Below are 23,959 nucleotides of genomic sequence, written 5' to 3'. Positions count from 1 at the left end.
ATGAAAAATATATTGCTTCCACCATATGGGACAACCAACGACTTACCAACCGATTTAAGATGCAGCATATTGAGCTGACCATATGTTACAGTGCTGTTGAATGGCTGAGTGATTCATGCCCGTCACATTCTAGTATATCAATTAAAGCTCCTTGAAGTCTGCATGATTTGTGTCTCTGTTATTAAACCCTGCTAATTCATCCCACTTACACATCTGTTATAAATCTCTAGGAGTGCTGCATGATTCATGGCAATCTGTGAGCATGGTACAGCAAATTCTTCTCCTTGTAATTAACAGTAAATTGTTTTACTGCCATGCAATGAATTTTTCAGTTATATTGCAAATGAACTCCTAAATGCACGGTTCTTTCCTAAGAACTGACTTATATCATTAGGCAATTAAAAAGTATTGCTTTGAACCAAAAGCTTTTAATCAAGAGAAATACAACGTACACATACCTTAAAAACCATGCAAATTTGACACACTGGCAAAAGAATAATGTGAGCTACTTTCTGAAGTGTAATGTTGGGCGAACAAACAAACAATTGGCTTCCTACTATTTTACCAAGACTCAAAGAGCAGTTTAACTACAGCTTGAGAACACTCAGAGAGACAAGTTTGAGCTGATACTGTTTATCTCAGAAGTTACTTAAAGTCATCTGTCATTACCAAATTTCTTAGATTACTTTACACTTCTCTAATTGTAAAACAGTGCCTTTATTCTTTAAATAAATAATCGGCTAATTAGCCAAGCTGAATCATCAGACGACTCAAATGCTGCTCAAGTGTTCTTGTCAAAGGTGAAGCAAATTCATTTCAGTTTTGCCTCTGCAACCTTCTGAAGAGGCTTTGATTTTTTTTTCCTTCTACATTCTTGGCAGCAGCCTCAAATTCATGAGTCCATACATCAAGTCAGTAGTTTAACAACAAATGAAATTAAATTCAAAGAAGGGAAACTAATTGAAGGACAGCAACGAAAGTGTTTGGTAATGTGCTTTTTAATATGGCATGCCATATTTGCATGATAATTTTTCCTTTTTAGCATGGAGCAGAAAGTGACTAGCTTAATGAGGGATTATTCAAGACAGGGAATGAACAAAATGCATTCATAACTGAGAACAAAGATTGTATTATGAAACAAAAACAGGCAACTGCCGAGAAGTAACTGGATGATTGGTTTATGCATTATGAATAAAAAGGTAGAAAAATATTTATATTAGTATTCACTAATGACTATATATACAAGATTGTTGTAATTAAAATTATAAATTAACATATTAAGAGAGCTTGTTTAATCACTTTGGGTCCTATTCGCAATGAAAAGACTTATGTACATGCATGCAAAACAATGTGTGTTTTCAGACCAGCAGCAAACAGCCTTCATATTTTACTTTTAATAGAGAGAGAGAGAGAGAGAGAGAGAGAGAGAGAGAGAGGTTAATGCACGATTAATTACCAGCATAACGGGATATGGGTTGTTCTGAGACTTTTGCTTAGAATTGTGCAGAAAACCAATTTATGACAGGCATAAGCAAGTGATGCATTGCTAGTGCAAATGGAACATAGCTCTCCAAAAGAGTTTGCAGTGGACTTTTTTCATAAATGGATAAAAATGGACAAAATTACTTAGATTAAAAGGGTAATCAAAAAATAAAATGACATCCAGGAGCGTAAGACAGCCCAGACAGCCCATCCTCATCATTACCCCAGTAAACCCAGAGGCAACTCCAAAGCCACCAATATAACTGCTTGAGGAGTCTGCCAAGAAGCCAGATGCAGCTGCTGCTGGAAGAATATCTTCTACAAATTAGCTTCTGAACCCTGTAATTGCCATCAAAAGCAAAGGAGCAGTAATACAAGGTGCTGGGGTGAATGGCAGCAATCAAAGGGTGTGTTTTGGTGTCTCTTTTAAAAACAAATGTTGTTAAATTTAAGTTTGAAAAAAATCTTACAAAAGGACAAATGAAAGACAAACGTAATTACAAAAAGTGAGTTCAGTCACACAGTAGTTAATGAAACAGCTGTATAGATTGTTTAAGTCACACTGACTATTTGATATTGAGATCTGTAGGATAAGCAATTACTGTTCTCACACAGCTAATTCTATTCTGCTGAAATGTCACAAACCAAAAATGGGAGGGGCGGGGGAAGAAAGAGACAACTAGATGTCTCTGTGCCCTACAGAAAACTTTTGAGACCCTGAATGTTTTGCCTTTGAGAAATCTGCATTAAATATACAATGACACTGATTTGACCATAAACTGCTTTCAAAAAATGGACCATAGGTGATGGAACTAGAGGTTCTAGGGGTGCTGCAACACCCACTGGCTTTAAGTGGTTTCCATTATATACAGGATTTACAGTTTGATTCATGGCTCTCAGCAACCTCAGCAACTATACAAATTGTTCCAGCACCTCTGAAATGAAGTAGAAATCCTTAATGACAAACATCTCTGAACTCATTTTAATATTCAGGAAGTGATGCAAATATTCCTAGTATTCTATGCAACTATATTTTTTGAACCGCTTTCTTGTGACCAGATCCTCCCCTGGGGTAATTCGTATACCTCCAGTCTATGAAGCTATGCCAATTACCTCCGCTGGGAATGTGATCCATAATGTAATGGTCTGAATTAAACACAAAACAGAAAAAAAACTTTGAAAATAAAAAAAATAGTTGAAGATCCATCTCCAAGGGTAACTGTCCTGGGTGCCCCTCATGGCATCAGAGTGGCCGTGCAAGCAGCCCCGTGCCTGGAGTGCCCTCTTCCAGGCATTCACAGTTCCTTTTTCCCATGGGCTGATCTCCTGCTTGCATTCTTCACCATATGTGAGAAGGCATCTCCTTCCTAGTGCTGCAGCAGGGCACAACAGGACCAGTGCTTTTGCCTCTGTTTCTCTTTTCTTCCATATCCTCCAGTAACTCCACACAAGCTTTCCACATATAAATAGCCTTTTGCAGGGTTAATTAGCACAAAAGACTCTCCACCACAATCCAGATTTGTCCAGCACAGACCAAACAGTACACTCACTCTTTCAAGTCCCAATATATATCAACACATCAAGTACAGCTCCAGCACCTCTCACCCCCACCTCCCACCTCAGAACCTAGAGCTGGGGAGCGTCTCCATCCTGTTTGCTTACCAGGTCTGGTTTTAGAGACTTCAGCAAGCTCATCCCCCCATCATTTTCCAGTCTTCAGCTCTCTCCTGCTCTCCAGCTTAGAGAGCCAGAAGGTATCTCCCTCAACCCTCTCTGGCCATGGTTCTCTGTCCTGGGGAAGTTCACAGGTAACTCAACTGCCTTCTGCTTTCACAAATCTGATCTGACTCCACTGCTCCCCGCTTCAGGAGCATCCCCGCCCTGAAGGTTTCAGCCCAGCTCTGTTCCTTCTTCTGATTTCTCACTACTTTCATTACTCTGGGTTCTGAGCTCTCTCTCTTTCTCTGAAATTCCCTGAGCAAGACTGCCAAAGTCCCACTGCCTCCAGTACCTTGGGAGTCTACAGGGGAAAGAGGGCCTCCAAGGAGAAAGCCTTGAGAGGCAGTGCTCAATTAAAATAGCACAGAAGAATGTTGTTGTGGGTCCTGAAAAAGGAGAGATAACAAGGCAAAAGGGAAAATTCCCTGAGAGCTGTAGCCCATGGTGGGCTGAGGAACTCTTTTTGTGTTTTGCCTATGTTTGGAAAATAAAACTGTGCTTAGAAACAGACTGTGGGGGGAGGAGGGGTTCTTCCACTCTGGTATCAATAAGAGATAATGGGCCAAATTCTATTCTCAAAAGTCAAAGGTCAATGGAAGCAGCATTTGGCTCTACCACAAGCTGTAACAAAACTCAAGACTACTCTGAATTGCACTGGATTGTAACAGCCATAAGAGACCATTACATTGAAGCACACTTCAGCCACACCTCCTCCAGCAAGCTCCTTCTGCCAGAGGGCCAACAGGGAGTGGCACAGAGCCAGTGTTGCTGATTCTTTGCCAAATGGAGATTCCTTCACACTCAGGGAATCCTCACCTCCCCTTTCAAGGCAATTTTAATTCACCTTTGAACCACTGAATAGTGCAACAAGGACTTTGCATTGAGCAGGATCTGATCCACTATCCCTGCTATTGATGGGAATGGCATCTCCAAATCTGTCTGGTATTTTTCTACCTTCTTATATTAACTTGAAGATTACAAAACCTGGAGATTTTATTTAAAAAAAATAAATATATTTTAAATCCTTTTTTTTAGAAATATTTTCTCCCAGGATGGAACTGTTGCAAATATAAACCTGTTATGGAAATAGTATTAGACACTTAACTGTAGGATTGCAAACAATTTGCTACAGTTACGAAAAAGCTGAATGGTGAAAGAAAAAAATGGCATGCAAAATCCAAGTGTTTTGTCCTTTATATTTTAAAATTTATGAGCATAAAATCTGGGGAAATCAACATCAGTAGTACTGTTTCAACTGAGCAAATGCAATACGAGACCGAACCCTCCAATTCTCAAAGTGGTCACTCTCAAGATCTGCAAACGGTGAACAGAAAAATGCTATAATGTGAAAAGTCTAATAAATCCAGACCCGTCTGTTATTCTGTTTTGTATTCTCCTGTCTTCTTTAATGTGATAGGTCTCTAAGCTTAACACAACTGCGGAGGAGACAGTCATAAACAAGCTGTCAAGCTTAACCAAGCTATTCATTCTCAATCTTTGAATAAATATATACACGCAAGATTGGATAATTTGTAATAACAACAAAGGGTCCTATGTAGGTCATATTGGTTTCTGGGGCTATTAGCCTTTGGAATCCCTTGGAACAGTGAGGTTCCTATGGTGCAGAGCTGTCCAGGCTGGCACTCATTTGATACTCCATTCCAGAGATGACAATTGGATGGTTGGGAATGATGGTGGAGAAGTAAAGTCATGCTTATATGGAATGGGTTCTTAAGACAGCCAAGTTTAAAATTTTAAGAGGCTGCAGCATGAAGAGATCAAAGAAATCTCCCTGGAGTCCTGAAACAGAGAAGAGACACCACCTCAGAGCCATCTCTGTCCATTCAAACTGAAGGCCTGAACAGTGAGGGAGTGGTATCCATTGTGAGAGAACAAATCATTTTCCCCATAACTGAAAACAGGTAGACAGGCAACCATGGAAGGGAAAAAGGGCACATTAAAAAGACTTTAAAAATATTCTATATAGCAAGGGTTCTCAATTTTTTTTTCATATTATGGACCACATCACAATAGATAGCTCATTTTGTGGATCACCTCTCCTACTGTTCACCATTGCAAAGACCACCTCCTTCCCATTCATGATCCCATACAGCAGTTGCGTAACTGGAAATGGTAATATCGTGAAATTATTATTATTTTTTTTAATGTAGCGCCGCAGCTGGAAATAAGGAGAGAGCAATGTGACCAGCCAACTCTCTGCACACCACCAGCAAGTGCTCCACAGATTAGGAACCGATGTTTACAGTACTGCAGCTCTGTAACAGAGAACCTTCATAACCTGAATATTTTCAAATGGGCACACCCAAAATATGCATGTTCATCAGTGTGTCCCTGACATAGGTACACAAATACGCACCACACACAAGCGACTCAAAGTTTGAAAGTCCAGTTCATAAGAAAAGAATGCAATTCCCACTCGCGTGTAAAGCCAAGCATTTGCAAAAGTGCATATACACTTCCGCATGCCTTCATTTGAAAATCTGGCACATGAAGACTTATAAGAAGCAACTGATTTATCATCAGCTCTAATCAGCGTAAGAGCTAGGGATGGGCATGATATAAACAAACAGGAATAGGATAACTAAATAACTGACTTGTAATTGAGAGAGAAGCACATAAATCCTTTCGCATTAGAGTATACTGTAAACCTGCATGTAAAACATTTTGTTTTGTTTCTAAACTGTCAAGGTAAACAAATTATAATTAAGCAAGTCACTTTATATTAACACAACACCTATCCCTGTCACTGTGCATCAAACTATGATCATCTGTAATGGTACTCATTAGAAAGCTGCATCAACTTTGTACATGGATCAGATTATTTCCTTACCAGCTGCTAAGGTTTGTCCCGTGCTTGGCTCACTGGTTACACATTCAATTCGATTGCAGAGAGTAATAGTGAAGTTGTACATTGTGTAGGGTTTTAATCCTGTCACTATATAGGACAGCTCATGAGCTTCAGCTATATACACAACCTGCAAGGCAAACAAATTGGGAGATGGTACTTAGTTAAATAAACTTTTAATTCCTGTTAATAGAGGATATGATCACTAATAAGAAATTAGACTCTGAATTTGTAGATTCATGCATTTAAACATGGAAAGGTTTGCCAAGATCCATTAGTAGAAAAAGATTATTTTGGTGAATATCAACAAGGTAGGATTTAAATGATAATACTTCCATCACACTGTTTTATGAGGTAATAATCCAGTTCCTGGGTGGATAAATGAGGAGACATAGTTATTGCCTCGTAAAGCTGTGTGGTGGTGCTGGTATCACTACAAACACTGTAGATTATGGATGACGAAGATGTCACCATTAAGTGATGAAATCCAAGCCTATCAATCTGATCATTGTGGAATAAGTGACATGAGCGGCACACATTCTGATGGGACCAGTCAATATTTACACAGCCAAAGAATTAGTAAGAAAAGACTTAAATAACTTTAATTTTGAGGTAAAATACCAAAGAGTTAGAGATAGGTGAACCTGAATAAGATTTTGTTGTTCAGATAAACTGTTTCAGATACTTGTTTCTCTAGAAATCTAAAGTCTCACAAAATTGGAACCCAGGAGGTCTAAAGCACTTTACACATAAGTAAGTTACAATTTCAACAACCCCATGAGGCAGATAAGTATTACTGTCTCCATTTTACAGATAAGCAAATGGAGGCATAGAGACAGTACCATAAATTATATACTTACATCAGTGTCAGAAATAGAATGAAGGAGTTCTGGTTGCCATTCCCTTGCTCCCCAGCTAATAGACAACACTTCTTCACTCACTCTTTAGATTTTTAGTTAAATATTATTGACAAAATAATTAAAATTAAAAATCCAGTATTGTCAACCCCAAACATTTAAAAATTATGAGTAAGGCCTCCAAAAACTTGTGATTTTAAGATCTGGGGTTCTTTTTACTTGCCTTCTGTTTTTCAGGGTTCACATTTTCAACCAGAAGACTAGAAAGATACTATTTTAAAAATAAAAGCTGAGATTCTCACAAAATAAAATGACTCCAGGAACTGGGACTTCACGAAAAAAGAATATTGGGACAGTTCTGATAAAATTGCAAAAGTTGCAACACTGCAAATCATACATTTATATAGCACTTTTCATCCTGAAGGGTACCCAAAGTGCTCCATAAACTATGGATTGAATTCTAACCTACACTTACACACACACACACACACACACACACACACACACACACACACACACACACTAGAAAAGCCATAGGACAAGGGAAAGTACATTACAACTATTTTTCATTCCCATTTGTGGCTCCAAGCAAAAAGTTTCCATGCGCTGTAGGATTTCTGCAGATGGAATTGTAGTGGTATGTTCTGGGATGGGGCCTAGAAGTCATTGGAATATTCCATAGGCGCTGACACTGGGTGTTTCATGGCTGGCTCAGCACTCACCAGCCACCCTCCGATCAGCTCTTTTTGCCCCAGCGTCTCCCGTTGGGTGACCAGATGTCCTGATTTTATAGGGACAGTCCTGATATTGGGGGCTTTTTTTGTTGTTTTTTAATATAGGCTCCTATTACCCCCCACCCCATCCTGACTTTTCACACTTGCTATCTGGTCACCCTAGCATCCCGCCTGCTGCCAATCCGCTGTTCGGCAGTAGGTGCTGGGGGTGGTGGGGAGGGAGCAGCAGGGCTGAAAGAGGCAGAGTGAGGGCTGGGCATGCTCGGGGGAGGGGACAGAGTGGAATTTGAAAGAGGCAGGGTGAGGCGAGGGTGGGGCTTTGGGGGAGGGGCGAAGTGGGGGTGGGGCCTCAGGGCAGAGCAAGGGTGGAGGACCCCTGGGAAAAGGAGAAAAAGTCAGTTCCTGTGGCATAGTCCAACAATGGCCAATTTACATGTTCCTCCCACACAGATTATTCTTGCTTTTAGCATAGTTCAGGAGCAGGAGTAACTGAAGGAGCTATCAGTAGTCATCTGTGTAAGGCAGTATTGCCAGCTCCAATAATTCAAAAATCACCTGTCAGCACCCCAAAATCATGAGATTTATTTTTTAAAATATCACAATTTTTAGCCACTACTCTTGCATTTTTTTTTTTAGTTGCCTTTTGAACCTTTGGGGATCATGTTTTCAAACTTTTCCCAGAAACCACAAGGGTCACCAAAAACAAAGGCTGAAATTCTTGCATAATCACCTGACTCCAAAAGGGAAAGCTTTAAAAAACAACAAGGTTCAATAAAACAGAGAGATGTCAACACTGGCAAGGGGATAGAGGGACTGTGCATGGATTGCACATATTGCTGGGTGCCCTCAGGGCACATATATATGCCGCTTTTACAGAATCAACATATGCACAGCTTGAGGGTATTTACACAATTCACCTGAATTGGCTCTTCATATCTAGGCATCTCTTTCCCCTCCACTGAAATACAGCTCTCTTCAGGGGTACAATTCAACACCTATTTAAGCAATGCACACAACATTACAGAAAATGAAAAGCATGCCATAAACTGCTGGGTGAGGAAATTAGGTAAGCAGAATGTACAGTAAATAGGCAAATAAAAATTTTGCTAAGACACCAAGGCTGATACTATTTTTTTTCTTCTGTATAACATCCATATATTAGCAAACAATGACAACAGATTGATAACAACAATACCTGGGAAAATACTGGCAACATGTTTTGTGTGGTAATTACATTGATGCTGTATCCCATCACTTCTCCTCTTGCTACATTATCTTGTGGCTTTTCCCAAGATACATTGAGAGAATACGGTGAAAGAGGGAATACTGATGGAGATGGCATGAATACAGGAGCTAAAAACAAATGTGCTAATTTACCATAAAATAAATGAACAACATGTGTCATGCAAGTTTTCTTACTGTATTTGTAAAATGCCATCTGTTATAGACTATAAAATGTCTTTTCGCATCCAATTCCTTAATAAGCACCTTGTAAAAAATTAATTTTCAGGTTGAAATGGAATTTTATATTGTTTTAAATATTATATAAAAAGGCAAAAAAAATAACCTATGCAAAATAAAACCTTGATTTTATAATGCACATGTTTTTAAAGAAGTACTAACCACCACTTAGTTACTAAACACCTTTTTTGGCAGATATAGGTAGGAAGTACATAGATGAAAAGCTCTCAGATGCAAAATTTTCATGTGATCTGGAAAAAACCTGATAAAAGCAATGATTGTTCAATGCTTAATCACCTTAAAAGCTATTTTGTTTGCTGGGCAGGTTTGAAATTAACACATCTCTCACTTCTTATAGAGGAATGCTCCGGTCTTGGATAATAAAACCTTTAAAAGCACTGTCTGCACTGTAGTAAAAGCCCCACCTTCTCACTTTGTAATGATAGAATCCCAACTCAGAGTGCCTCTTATGTACAAACACTGTACTAATGGACCTCTTCCCAAGAGAAAATTTGACACTTTTGTGATATATGCTATTTAAAAACTGAGAAGCAGAAAGACAAATTCTAAAAGGGGTTTTAGCCTAGCCTCCCATTTTGTGGAAGCAAATAACTGAGGACATGATTTTGGAGGCACCAGCAAATGCGAGCATCACTCATGAGTAGGGCTCTATGTCTGTCATGGAGGTCACGGAAATCACAGTTTCCGTGACTTTCTGCAACCTCCGTGACTTCTGCAGGGGCCAGTGTGGCTGACCACAGGGCCTCCCAAGCAGCTGGCTCCGGGGTCAACTGCTCAGATAGCCCCCGGGGACAGCTACACCAACCGCTGCTCTGGCGGCCCTGGGTAGCCGTCCCCAGCTGGCCAGAGCAGCCAGGGTCCCCGGCAGCTGGTGTCGCTGGTCCTGGGTCCATGTCCCCGCCCCCAGCAGCGGCCCCGTTCTGCTCCACCAGCACCCCACCCCAAGATTTAATCACAGGTATAAGTCACGGGCAGGTCATGGACTATGAATTTTTGTTTATTGCCCGTGACCAGTCTATGACTTACTAAAAATACCTGTGACTAAATCGTAGCCTTACTGATATTGATGAGACATTTAACCACTGAAATCTGAGCTCTATCAGATAGGAAAAGCCAGAATTGTCAGGAGAGCTCAGCTCCAGTTTAGGCAAGAAAAGAGCTCAGTATGTTGAGTACTGAACTCTTTTGAAAATCTGGCCATAGGTGTCACAACTCCAGCTGTTGTGTGCAGAGTACTTTTGAAAATCTGGTCCCTACTTAGGTGCCTGGCCCTTATTTACTGCATGAGAGCAGAGCTCTTTTAAAAATCTAGCCCCACTTGTGAGTGCTGAGTTCTTGAAAATATGGACCTAAACCTTTTTGAAAAACCTAGCTGTAAATGCAAACTAAGCCCCTGATACCCGATCATAAGCCAGTTCATTTATAAGCCAACCCCGCCAAGATGGATAAGTAAAAACGGAAACATTTTATAACCCATTCATAAGCCGACCCCATAATTCAGGGGTCAGCAAACTTTGGCTCCTGGGCCATCAGGATAAGGTGCTGGTGGGCAGAGATGGTTTGTTTACCGCGAGCGTCTGCAGGCACGGAGGTAAACCTAAGTAAACAAAATGTCTCGGCGCACCAGCTGCTTACCCTGACGGGCTGAGACAGCAACTGTTGGGGAAATTTTTTTAGGGGGGAGAAACTGGGAGTCAGGGGAGTAACCCCTGGGACCCCACCCTAGCCCGGGACCCCCACACTCTCCCCATCCCATCCCTTGCCACCTTATCTGGGGAGGATGTCTCTGGCCTGGCTGTAGCTGCTCCGGCAGGCTGGGCAGCGCAGCTGCAGCCTGCTCCGGCGGGCCAGACTGGGCGGCACAGCCGCAGCGTATTCCAGCAGGCTGGGCTGGGTGGCATGGCCGCAATGTGCTCCAGCGGGCTGGGCAGCGTTGCCACAGCCTGCTCTGGGGGGTGGGGCCGAGTGGCACGGTTGCAGCCTGCCAGCCCCGGAGCAGCAGCTGCTTCGGAGGCTGGGGGGAGAGCAGCGTGGCCAGAAGCGGAGAGACTCTGTCCCCGCCTCTTCCCTTCTGGCTCTGCTGCCTCTCCTTGCTCCCTCTGTTTGGGCTGTGTCCCACCTCTCCCTTTCTATACCCATTCATAAGCCGACCCCCTTCTCTGGTGCTTACTATTTTTACTAAAAAAAAAAATGCGGCTTATGAATGAGTATATACGATAATTTAAGCATGTATTTAAAGTTAGGCTCATGCTTAAGCATCTTTCCTGAATAAGGACTTAAATGATATTCATTGCATCCACATTTATTTCTTCCCCCAAAATTGCAAGTGCTACAGAGTCTGAGTTTGTTGACCTTCAAGGCTTACCTCAAGCCCTACCTATTCTCCCAGTTTTCAGGAAAAAAAGTGAGTTAATGAGGGTTTGCTTGAAGAAGGTATACACAATGATGGAGGAAACTACATAAAATTCAAATAACAAAATCTTATTACTCTTAAGTTTGGTTATCATATGGTCTTAGATGTTTGTTGCAGTGTGATTGTGATTTTTTTCTTACATCATCATTTTACTCATGCTAAATTTCGAGCAAATTTAAGTGAGTTTTGGATAAATAAGATGAGCAGAATTTGGCCCTATATGGCTATTTACTTAACATAAAAGCTCTCTCTTTTAAATACACTCTAGGTTTTTAAAAATGAGTTGATATGAACTAATACTTACCTCCTTCTCCAGTTCTTCCTGATATCCAGTCTGAAAATATGCTACCAGCCATGTTTACGGCTAAAACACAAAACTCATACTCTGTGAATGGCTCAAGATCAGTAATTGTGGTGCTGGTCTGAGGTGGCATTAATGCGTTTTCATTAGCAGACTCCATAATTGGCTGAGGACTGAGCCATCCACTGCTTTGGAAGATGCGACTTTCAGGAGGAATATGACTTCCATCTGATCGTAATGCTCCTCTCATATAGATTTCATACCTTATGATTATACCTAGAAATAACAGTGAGTAAACAATAGTAATTTATTGCAAATTGTTATTCAGCTTCCAATTAAAATATCAATAAAAAATATTTTAAAAACTATTAACCTAGCAATAGAGCCCATAGAAAATATAATGCACGGAAAGGTGTAATTTTAATTGCTATAAAAGTTCACTTAGCTAGGGATATTTTTCCCCCTAATTTGTTGTTATTCTATCACAACTTTTGTTGTAGTTGTTATTTGATTAAACACATAATTTTTGCACTTGAAAAAAATCTTAGGTTGGACTATTATAATTTGATTTGTTATGCTTTTTCTCTAAGGACAGATAAAAGATTGTTCTAGAGAGTTCCTACATGGATACTCTAGTAGTATAGCATAATAGTATTTTCAAAGGAACAAGTGTTTGTGCAATGGGCAGATCATTATTTAAGTGGCAGCAATGGGCAATGCCTTTAAAATAAGGTGTGATGGGATACTGTTTTTTGCCAATTTTCAATCAAAGGGAATCTATAACTAGGTGGCAAGATCTCAATGGTCAGGAAACAGCAGTTGGACTTAGATACAGCACATTACTTAAGTGCATGCCTAATTTTGAGCGCATGAGTAGGCCCATTAACCTCACATGCTTCAAATTAGGCATGTACTTAAGCACCTTCCTGAACTGAGGCCTGAGAGAGCAAAAAAATGTAAATATTTAAGGGGAGACATCTGAGAGACCAAGAACATCAGCACAGCCAGACGTTAATAAGCATCACAGTGGATAAATATCTGGAGCCAAATTTATGGACTTCAAGGAACTGAATAACTATAATTGGTGGTGGTAGAGGTGGGGGGGGACAGGACGACAACTTGTCCCTTTGTCTTTTTGACAGACAGAAAGATCTGACCAGGCATCAAAGGAAGTGAAATAGCATTGTTCACAGCTGCCTAGTCTTGCAAGTACATGTAAGTGAAGGTAATTTTAAGCTACAGATAATTAAATTACATTGGGACCTTGTTATTTTCTGTGTCATTCTTAGATTAAAGTCACACTATCTAGTATTAAGTTAAATAAAAAAATGCATACATAGGAATTATTACCTTCCCCAATATAAAATATCTTTGAATTTTAGAAAATACTAAGCATATGATATTAGCATTGAAGAGTTGTTCCTGCTATGCATGCCCCTAATACTGCTGTGCTCTACCAGAGGCACAGTTAACAGCAGCCTCTGTGGGCCAAAAAGTAGTGACCTATTTACACTATACCAGACAGGGGGTCTTACCACTCATTTGCACTAACACTGAGTTTTCTGACAAACAAAATGAAGTGCTTCTTCCATCAGCAGTTGCTGGGAGAAGTGAGAATGGAATCCAGGAGCTGACATTGATTGCATCAACTATTATAGGCTTACAGATCAGGGAGCGGCAACCACCAAATATAACTATGAAGCATATACTGTAAGGATCAAGAGGCTAGCGTTGACACGAGCTAACACTCCAGTGCCTATAGTCATAATAATTGCAGCCCTAAGCATACAGAAACATTCTGGTGTAGGCTAATTTCTTGACTCTCGCTAAATTAGGAAGAAAACATCCTCACAGAAAGTGGGAACTGAGACCTGTGCACCACTTTTGTGTACACAAATGCTCTTTCCTGACGTATCTGTGAGGTTTGCCATGCAAACGTTACCAGTGTGATTTACAAGAGTCCCACAAAAATTTGGCTCATAGACTGCAAGATAAAATAGTAAACAGCAGAATGGAGTGCTTCACAGTGTCTTCCTTACAAAAGTTGGTGCTTCCACATACAAAAACTAAAACCAAGATAGGCCCATAACACTTGGAGATTATCAAATCTGTATCAAAGCTAGCTTAATAACAGCATGAGCTGCCATATATGCCTCATGGTTTAAAAAACAGATTCTCCCTGTTAATTCTCTTAGTTTGTTAATCCTTTTACTTACTGATCTAGTAGATACAGCAATGGTCACTGCATCTGTGTGAACTAATTGGTGAGAAAAACATGGATTTTACAGTAAACCTTTAATTGTAAATATCATTCTTGTTGAGGCAGATGTCACTAAGTGGTAAATCCTGGTCCCATTGCAGTCACTTGGGAATTTTGCACTCCAATGGAATCAAGACTTGACTCTAAGAGACTACACAATAGTATCAGACAACTGATAATATTAAGAGATAGTTGAACTGATATTTTTGTCCAATGCTTGTCTCCCACTGACCTGGAAAACATGAACAGATTTAGATAAAATACTGCTTTTTCCATTGCTGAATCTCAGTTTAAGAAACTAAGCCTATTAAGACTTACCATTTGGTTTTGTAGGTGGAGACCATTTTAGGGTGAGCTCTGTAGCGCTGATGTTTTGTATCTCAGGAAAACGTTGTCCCTCCGGAGGGGCCTGTGCAGTAATTATTGTCAATGGTAGGCTCTGCAAACAGCCTCCACTGGTACATGCTTGAACACCAAAAATGTACTTTGTAAACGGAACCAGATTCCGAATAATTGTAGAGGTTTCTAAACCTTCATATTGGCCACAAGGCTGAAGATCAACTGAATAAGTACACGTCAAAACGTATTTTTCTATAGGCCCAGAATCGTTTGATGGGGTTGTCCAGTTAAAGGAAATGGTGTGTGGGCCAACAGGAAAAATTATATTTAAATGTAGGTTTCCTTTAGGTGTCCCTGATTTTGTTCTGTACATCACTGCTGCACTCCTTGTAGAACCATGAACATTGCTGACCTTGAGGTAATAGGAATAGAAGGTATAAGGGAACAAAGTGGTGTCATTGAAGCTCTGAGTACCTAGAACAAACATAAGAAGAAAATTATGTTCCACATGTCAAACACCTAGAAACCTGTCTTGAATTTGTTGCTTTTTATGCAAGTTTTGAAAGGCCACAGTATCCACATAGGAAAAGATCAAGTATTAAAAATTTAAAATATTCTGTTATCAAGTAGTCTTCCCAACCCCAGGGTATCAGAGGAGTGGGAGAAAGGGGAAAGAGAAAAGTCAAGGCCCAAGAATAGGATTTTCATCTGCATCCTGATGATGCTAGTTTCCTGTTTTCATTTTGTCTGGAAGGGAAAAAAAACAGAAAGAGTCTTTCCGTTCCCCTTTATATTTCTACATGGTCAAGTCCAATGAACTATGATTTGGAATCTTAAAATAGATTTGGGTATTATTCCATATTTTATAGCAAGCATTCTGTTTTATCTTTAAGATGGAGATTGCGATCTCCTGAGTGTTCCCTGCTTCCAACAGCAAAGCTAGTAGAGGGCTTAAAAAAAAAAAAATCACTCTAATGAGGTACTCTCTAATCCTATCAGCCAAATCATCAGGTCAAGTTAGAAGACTATTGTTAATTTTCCTTGAAAAGTTCAATGCTTCCACAACTGTAATTTCAAACTCTCATTTAGTAATAAGATCTGTATTCATTCAGTTGCACTTAAGTGGCATTTCCTGTGTGTACTATAGATGCCCCACTCCCCCACCCCCTCTGCCCCGACACACACAGTCTAAGAATAAAGTAATAAACATCCAAATATTATTAGAATACAAATTTCTGACAGCATTAACAAATTGTTCTTACTGTTGAAATGCCATGAAGATGATTTTCACATCATTAATTAGAGTGAGTGCCAGGAAATGTCAGCAATGTAATTTTTTTAACCAAATAGAAAATAATGGTTTTGTTAAATAGGAGTATATCAATGTCTGATTATCCAAGTAGTGAATATTTAGGGTTTTTAAAGCAGCTTCTTAAATATATCAGTGGAATCATGAAATAGCGTCTTCATCTTGCACTCTGTTCTTAAACAGATTACATGGTATGATATTATGAACATGAACAAAATATATTGAACTTTACTTGTGAAAGGATTCAACTTAAATTCTAAGTTTTCATTTTTTTGCTAGGAAATGAAGCAAATGAAAATCTATCATATGATTCCTCAACTTTGCAGTCATTTCTATTTATCTCACCATATTCATCGAATCCCTTATATACGCGTAACATACTTTCATCTTTGATTGACTGTGTTCAGCAGTATTACATAGTGTTTACATGTAAGGTACACAATGTAACCAAGTATGATAAGTACTTAAACATAGCATATCAGAATTAAAAATAATGAGGGACTATACGGCTCAAGCATTTTTAACAGATCTCAGATTAGCCACTGAACAACTGAGGCACTCAAATTCAGTAATCATTTTTGAAAATTTAATCAGATGTTTCTTTCCAAAGAAATCGAGCAGTGTGGAACCTTAGCCAAGTAGTAGGAAAAACTGAATACTGAAAAACCTTATAGAACAAATGACAGGAACCTGAGATAACAATTGGAAAAAAATATATATATATATATATATATATTATGTCAAACACTGCTGTCTTCATTAACACTCACTATAAGGATAGTGGTCTTCCGTTGTATAAATTTCAGTCTCATCTCTATATAGTCCGTAAGTAAGCCAGTTGGAATTTGGAGAATCAGGTGGGTTCCATGAAAGATAGATAACAGAAGAATTTAGAATTTCTCCTCTGGGTGGAGGTTGCTGGGATGGAGCTAAAGGACAATTTTTTAAAAAAGAACATTTTTAAAACCAAGCTCATCAATAAACATACGAATAAATAGAAGTGAAATCTTTAGGATAAAGGTTGTTCTGACACAAAAAACTGTCATGTGGACATATGGTCAATAGAACATTAATAAACAAAGCTAATGCATCAGAACTACTCTGCAACAAAGCTTTTTATCTAACTACATAAAACAAAATTTGTACATCAAAGCAGCAGCCTAAATACATTTAGAAAACCCACAGAAGTTAAACATCGGTATTACCACAGTTTTTTAAAAGCTCCTTTTTCTTTGTTTCTTTTGTTTTTAGGAAATTATCAAAAGATGGATCGTATTTCTCTATGTACATTATTAATTTAAAGTTTGCCATCATCTGTTGCATTTTCAGAAGGTTTGTTTCCATTCAACTTATCTCAATAGCCACATAGCTTCATCTAACAAAGCAGAAGAGAAAAATCTTACCTCTGTGCATCATAAGGCTGCAAGAGACCAATCCTGATGGGCTTGATTCTGATCTCCCTTACACAAGTTTTACACCAATATTAACTACATAAATTTCAATGGATTTACCCCCTGAATTACACTAGTATCAACAAACAGAGGCCTGAGGGGTGCAAGACAAGGCCCAGTATGTTCTAGTTACCATCCTCTTTACAGCACAAGTAAATTATCAGATTACAGTTTATTAGAGGATAGCCAGTTATCTCAGTGCAAGGCATATTTAGGTCTTGGTCTATTATCAAAGAGCAAAATTCCCTCTGTTTTCTTTCTGTGATCCAAATGAATGACCACAGTCCTTTCTGAGTGCTGGTGGTGTTGTTGTTGCTCAGTAAAATATTCTTAAATGAATTTTTATTAACATTTTTGATAAAATAGATATAATATATAAGCCAGAACACATAAGGGCAATCTCCTAAGTAGGCACTACCCCTCCCTCTGCTTTCCAGAACAGAGGGGGAATGTGTTTGCCACTTTTCTGGACCTAGCAATCTTTGAGGACCTAGCCATCTATAAGGAAAGCTCCATGAATCTAGGACCATCCTGGGTGTGGAGGTTAAATATCTTCCCTATTCTATGGGCCAAAGAGCACACTGTGGGAACCACATCACAATTCAAAACTTGTGGCATTTCACGGACCTTTGGCCTCTAGTTGTGTTAACATCATATATAGCGGTTTGCTGAAGATGTCCAATTCTCTCTCTCTCTCTCCAATATATATATATTGGAGAGAGAGAGAGAGAGAGATCTGCTTCGCCAAACCAGTTTTTTTTTTTATATGAGGACTCGACTTCCACAAATAAGACTTGTGAAGAATGATGGCACCATGAATAGCACAAGAGTCTTCAACACACAACTAAAACATGAGCTAAATGCAGAAATAACACAGAACATATTGTTACTGTTCCTCAGGGTGTGGAAATTGCAAAAATCTGCATCTTTTTCTTGGAAGAGGTATCCTTGGTACTATTCTTGCTTTTAGGTTCAACAAGGATTAGAGGGAGAGATTGTCAAGAGCACCTAAAGAGTTTAGGAGCAGGAGGCCAATTGAAAGTCAAAAGAACTTGCACTCCCAAATCGTTCAGGCACCTTTGAAAGTTTCCCCCACAATATAGCTATATTGTTAACCTATCAAGACATGCACTGTCCAACTGAGTAACCACATGAATTTATTAGGTTAACCTGGATTCTCTCTTGCCCTGGTTTGTTACTCTTATTTGTTGTAGCCTGTGTTATAGTTAGACTATAAGCTCTTTGGGGGAAGGAACATGCCTTTCTGTTGTTGTTCATCCTCCCAAAATAAGTTTCCCTCCAGTAGAATGTTATTTGGACACTGATAGTGCCTTACATTTGTTTCTGCTTACACAGATTTATGTGGGTGGTGCACTTACTAATATGATAGCTGTCAGTAAAATGCTAAATTACGATGAGGAGTAATCACAAATGATGTACCACTTAAAATACAGAATTTCCATTTTGGAACATTCATTGCATTGGAAGTACTGAACATCTGGACACATCATTTTTATATGGTTCTGATTAATGAGTGTGAATTCATTGCCTTGCCACAGATCCCTAGATTTGCACAAGACTGAGCAGATAGAGAATAGCATTTAAAAGGCTAGGCATTAATCTAGAGGGGCAAAACCCCAAAACTGGTGACAACAATTAGAAACTACAAGAATACCTGAAAGGAGAAGATTACAACTCCTACATAATTTATGTCCAGAAAAAGACTCCAGTTACTATTCAGAATGCTGTACAAGTTTTCCCACGTTTTCTAACTGAAATCTATATTAATCTATGTCATTTAACATTTTATAGCAGAATTGCCATTGACCTTTATAAAATGTATACAGTGATATAAATTAGTTGATCAGTTAAAGATGAAAAGCACCATAAAAATGCTAAGTATTATTATTATAAATTCAAATGAAGCACTATACGCTTAAAAGTGAAATTCCAAAACCAAATCAAACTATCAGGACAATGGAGAAGTACTATGTGTTCTAGAGATGGGTCTAAACCAAAACTCTGAATCTGAATACTTTCAAATTTGAGAAATTCATGTCTGGAAATAAATACATCTTTCTGGTTCAGGCCCATTTATATACTGTATATGTACTTCAATGGTATACTGTTTAAACTTAACTTGATATAGGACCCAAACACAAACTGCGAACAAAGTGAAAGTTTTGTGTGTTTGTGAGTGCCCTTTGCATACGTGCATACACACACACAATCTACCACACAGATACAATGGTGTTGAACATGATGTAAATGCCTAGACCAGGGGTAGGCAACCTTTCAGAAGTGGTGTGTCGAGTCTTCATTTATTCACTTTAATTTAAGGTTTCGCGTGCCGGTAATACATGTTAACGTTTTTTAGAAGGTGTCTCTCTCTAAGTCTATATAATATAATTAAACTATTGTTGTATGTAAAGTAAACAAGGTTTTCAAAATGTTTAAGAAGCTTCATTTAAAATTAAAATGCTGATCTTGCGCCGCCAGCCTGCTCAGCCCGCTTCCAGCCTGGGGTTCTGTTCACCTAGGCCTGCAGCGGACTGAGCAGGGCCTGTGGCCGGGATGCCAGCTGGCAAGGGGCTGGCAGCCGGGACTCCAGACCTGGGGGGGGGGTTAGGGCTCAGGGCAGAGGGTGCAGGGCAGAAGGCTGGGTGTGTGTGTGGGGGTTCAGAGTTCAGGGCAGAGGGCAGTGGGGATGTGGGTGGTTCAGGGCAGAAGGCTGGAGGTGTGGGGGGATTCAGGGGTCAGGGCAGAAGGCTGGGTGTTGGGGGGACTCGAGGTCAGGGCAGAGGGCTGGGGGGTGTGGAGGTGCAGGGCAGAAGGCTGGGGGGTGGGGGGACCTGAGGTCAGGGCAGAGGGCTGGGGGGTGTGGAGGTGCAGGGCAGAAGGCTGGGTATTGAGGGGACTCGAGGTCAGGGCAGAGGGCTGGGGTGTGTGGAGGTGCAGGGCAGAAGGCTGGGTGTGTGGGGGGGGTTCAGGGCAGAGGGCTGGGGTGTGTGTGGAGGTGCAGGGCAGAAGGCTGGGTGTGTGGGGGGGGTTCAGGGCAGAGGGCTGGTGTGTGTGTGGAGGTGCAGGGCAGAAGGCTGGGTGTGGGGGGGGTTCAGGGCAGAGGGCTGGGGTGTGTGTGGAGGTGCAGGGCAGAAGGCTGGGTGTGGGGGGGGTTCAGGGCAGAGGGCTGGGGTGTGTGTGGAGGTGCAGGGCAGAAGGCTGGGTGTGGGGGGGGTTCAGGGCAGAGGGCTGGGGTGTGTGTGGAGGTGCAGGGCAGAAGGCTGGTGGGGGGGTTCAGGGCTGGGGTGTGTGTGGAGGTGCAGGGCAGAAGGCTGGGTGTTGGGGGCAACTCGACATCAGGGCAGAGGGCTGGGTGTTGGGGGCGACTCGACATCAGGGCAGAGGGCTGGGGTGCTTGGCTCGTGGGGGTGCTCCCAGCCCCCTGCCCTGAGCAGCTCATGGCAGGGGGGCTGGAAGGGATATGCCCTGTTCCACCCCCCCCCCCCAGGCTCCGTCCCGACCTCTCTCTACCTGCTCTATGGAGCAGCGAGCACGCTGCCACTCGGCTCTGCTCCGCTCCACCTCCCCCTCGCAAGGGCCATCGCTGGCAGGGAGAGGGAGGGGGAGGAGGAGGAGGAGGAGGGGCCGGAACACACCAAGCTGTGGGAAGAAACGGGGGAGGGGGAAAGCTTGGCTGCTGCAGGACCAAGCTTCTGCCTCCTGCCCTGGCAGGGGAGAGTGGTGGGTGGGTGGGGGCTGAGTGGGGCGGGGGGCCAGGACACCCCCCACCCCCCACCGCTCTCCCCTGCAGGAGGCAGAAGCTTGGTCCTGCGGCAGCCAAGCTCCTGCCCTCCCCCGCTTCTTCCCCCAGCGTGGCACTTTCCGGCCCCTCCGCACCTCCTCCTCCTCTCACCGGGCAGGCAGCGTGCCACTCAAAATCGGCTCGCATGCCGTGTTTGGCACACGTGCCGTAGGTTGCCGACCCCTGGCCTAGACAAACTAGATAAACAGATTGATCAGCAATGACCATAAGTCCTACTGATTTTCATTGACACTTAGGCGTCTAAGTCCCCATTTTCAAAAATGTTTTAAGAGCCTAAATCACTTAAGTATCAGAGGGGTAGCCGTGTTAGTCTGAATCTGTAAAAAGCAACAGAGGGCCCTGTTCTTAAATCACTTAAGAGTTTTTGAAAAATTTAATCCTTTTCTACACTAGCCTTTTTTCTTAAAATTTCCCAGTGATGCAGCTTGACCATTGATATCAATAATGCAATTGTTACTATAGCCAAGCACCGAGGCCAGCATAGAGATAAGCCACAGAAAAACAAAATTTGAAAGTATCATTTTGACTAATTCGGAATCACATAAAGCCTGATGCTTTGCTATCCCTGTACTTCAGACTCACTGCAGTTGCCGCAGTGCAGGTGCTCAGTAGCAACGTGTTTCTTTTCAATATCTCACTCAATTGTCAACATAGCTTTAGCCCACTCTACGCAAGTCAGTTTATGATGACCTGTTATATGTTATGTTAGATTGTCTCCCATAGTGATGGATGGAGGCCCCATGAGGTGGCAAGCAAAGTTTCACTATGAGCCTGATCCTGAAGCCAATGGGGGCTGAGGGTGCTCAGCAACTTGAGTTCAAGCTCTGTGTGTGGCACAAAGCTCTATGAAGTACTCTACCTAAATCTTTCCAGAAGGATCTCCTAAGATAGCTATAAAAAAGAAGGAATATGAAAAAAAATCCACTTTTAGTATTACAGATCTAAGTTAACACTAAAAGCCATTAATTTGAAAGACATGCTTTTAAGACCAACATCCACTTACTTTTACTGCAGCCAAATAGGTTGTGGACGTCCAAATTACTAGCATTGGGAACACAGTTGTCACATTTCAAGCCAGTTACAAATTGTTTACAAACACATTGTCCAGTAACAGGATGACAAGTCCCATTAATGACTCCTGAAGGATGACAATTACAATGCTGACATCTATAAACAAAAACAAACCGAGAAAGTAATCAAAGCACATTAACACTTCAGTTAGACACAGTAGGGTTTTATTTAGTGGCTTCTTTTGTCTTACATAATTCAGAATTATAATTAAACAGTTTAGTGGACAGAGGTGCAGTAAAAAAATAAAATGCAGCTTAAAATTTTGCAAGTTATCTATTCCATACTGTTTTAATAAATACTCAAAATAAGCATTTGAAATCTGAGCATTAGATAAAATTTATGCTAAATTGGATAAAGAAAATGGTTTAGATTTAAAAATGTGTTAATATAGAATTGATCCGTACACAGAATGCATGCATCACAGTACTGATTAATAAACCTATTATTGGTCCAATCCTATAACCCTTATTCACACAAAATATTCCTTACTCACAAAAATAGTGCAACTGAAGTCAAAATATTTATCTGGCCTGCTTTATGTATGAGAGAGATCTTCAGGATATATTCAGATCCTGAAGATTCTAAGCTTTCATCAAAGAAAAAAGTTTCTTGCCCACAGAGGCAATAGATAGGAATGCAAATGCAAAATAAATAAAAGAGGAAAGATCCAAAGACGGGGAAGGAGAAAAACAGAAAAGAGGATAGAGTGGGAAGAGAAAGGTCAGAAATACCACTGGTCATAATGGGGAGCACATTTCCCCCACTATGTGATACTGAAATTGACAATAAGGTACTTAAATAAATTATAATAATTAAAAGTTTAACTACTACACAAAGGTCCACATGCTAACTTTCATCCTTTGTGCAAACCTCTCATTGGCATCAGTGAAATATCCTCAGTGGATTGAGATATTTGATCCTAAATCTATATGCTGGCTCATGGACCATAATTAAAAATGGAATTTGCTCCTCTCCGCAGTATATATTTGAAAACCCTGCTAAACAAGGGTTTTTGCAATTGATATATATTTTTCTCCATTGGCACCGAATTATATCATCACTAATCACATCATCACTATCATCACAAAATCAGTTAAAAATATAAGGTCTGTGATTCTCAATAATGGACTTATCCACGTAACAGACAATGGTTTGTCTTTGAGTGAAAAACTTACAACACATTGCCAATTCTCTGAGTCATGCCACCACCTCAATATAGCAAATAAACCACAATTAACTTTTCTGCTTTAATTTTCTAACCTCACATTTGTACCTCAATGGACCGAACAAATGTTTAAAAAATCATGGGCCAAATCCCTGGCTGCAAGTCATTACCATACAGTACAAATCAGGAAGGGGAGCCACAAAAGTATTGTGAAACTCAGTTGCACTCACCTAAACCTGAGCTGGTTGTGCAACGGTTCTGTCCTCTGGCATAAATGAGAGCAGCCTGAAGGCAGCTCTAAATTACACCAGGTGCCAACAGTCGCAAGAGGACAATTAAATAACAGTCAGGGACTTGAAGGCTATATGGAAGATTCAGTTATGTTTCCTTCCACAGGACACCTGTGCTAGCCTGGGAAGGTTTCCTACACTTAAGCTGATCCTCCCCTGACTGGTTACACTGGCTTTGTGGCCAGATCTCACTGGTTGTGCAATATAAAGTGAATGCATCCTATTCAAGATTCTGCCCCATATTTCCACTTCTCTTTTCTTTATTCCCTCTCTCAGACACACCTGTAGGTCAAATAATGCTGAGTTCATCTACACTTTAGGATGATAAAAGCAAAGGGGAAAAAAACAACTTTTTTCACATTGGAGTACTAAGATCCAGGTCAATAATCAGTGAAAT

At 40.7% G+C, this 23,959-nt stretch overlaps 1 protein-coding gene across 1 annotated transcript in view; it reads right to left on the bottom strand.

Moving 5' to 3' along the window:
- USH2A (usherin) overlaps positions 1 to 23,959 on the bottom strand; it is a 584,327-nt gene that overhangs the window by 433,264 nt on the left and 127,104 nt on the right. Inside the window, exons 15-21 of the mRNA XM_065589441.1 lie at positions 22,040 to 22,203; positions 16,533 to 16,691; positions 14,433 to 14,927; positions 11,858 to 12,130; positions 8,854 to 9,011; positions 8,576 to 8,653; positions 6,053 to 6,197 (exon numbers count right to left, since the gene is read on the bottom strand). Coding sequence (XP_065445513.1) covers positions 6,053 to 6,197; positions 8,576 to 8,653; positions 8,854 to 9,011; positions 11,858 to 12,130; positions 14,433 to 14,927; positions 16,533 to 16,691; positions 22,040 to 22,203 — 1,472 coding nt within the window. The remainder of the gene's footprint in view (positions 1 to 6,052; positions 6,198 to 8,575; positions 8,654 to 8,853; positions 9,012 to 11,857; positions 12,131 to 14,432; positions 14,928 to 16,532; positions 16,692 to 22,039; positions 22,204 to 23,959) is intronic.

This window comes from Chrysemys picta, chromosome 3 (assembly GCF_011386835.1).
Source record: "Chrysemys picta bellii isolate R12L10 chromosome 3, ASM1138683v2, whole genome shotgun sequence".
In the NCBI taxonomy this organism is placed as follows: Eukaryota; Metazoa; Chordata; order Testudines; family Emydidae; genus Chrysemys; species Chrysemys picta.
The sequence above is the reverse complement of the archived record's forward strand: the minus strand, read 5'-3'. Positions and strand labels throughout refer to the sequence as shown.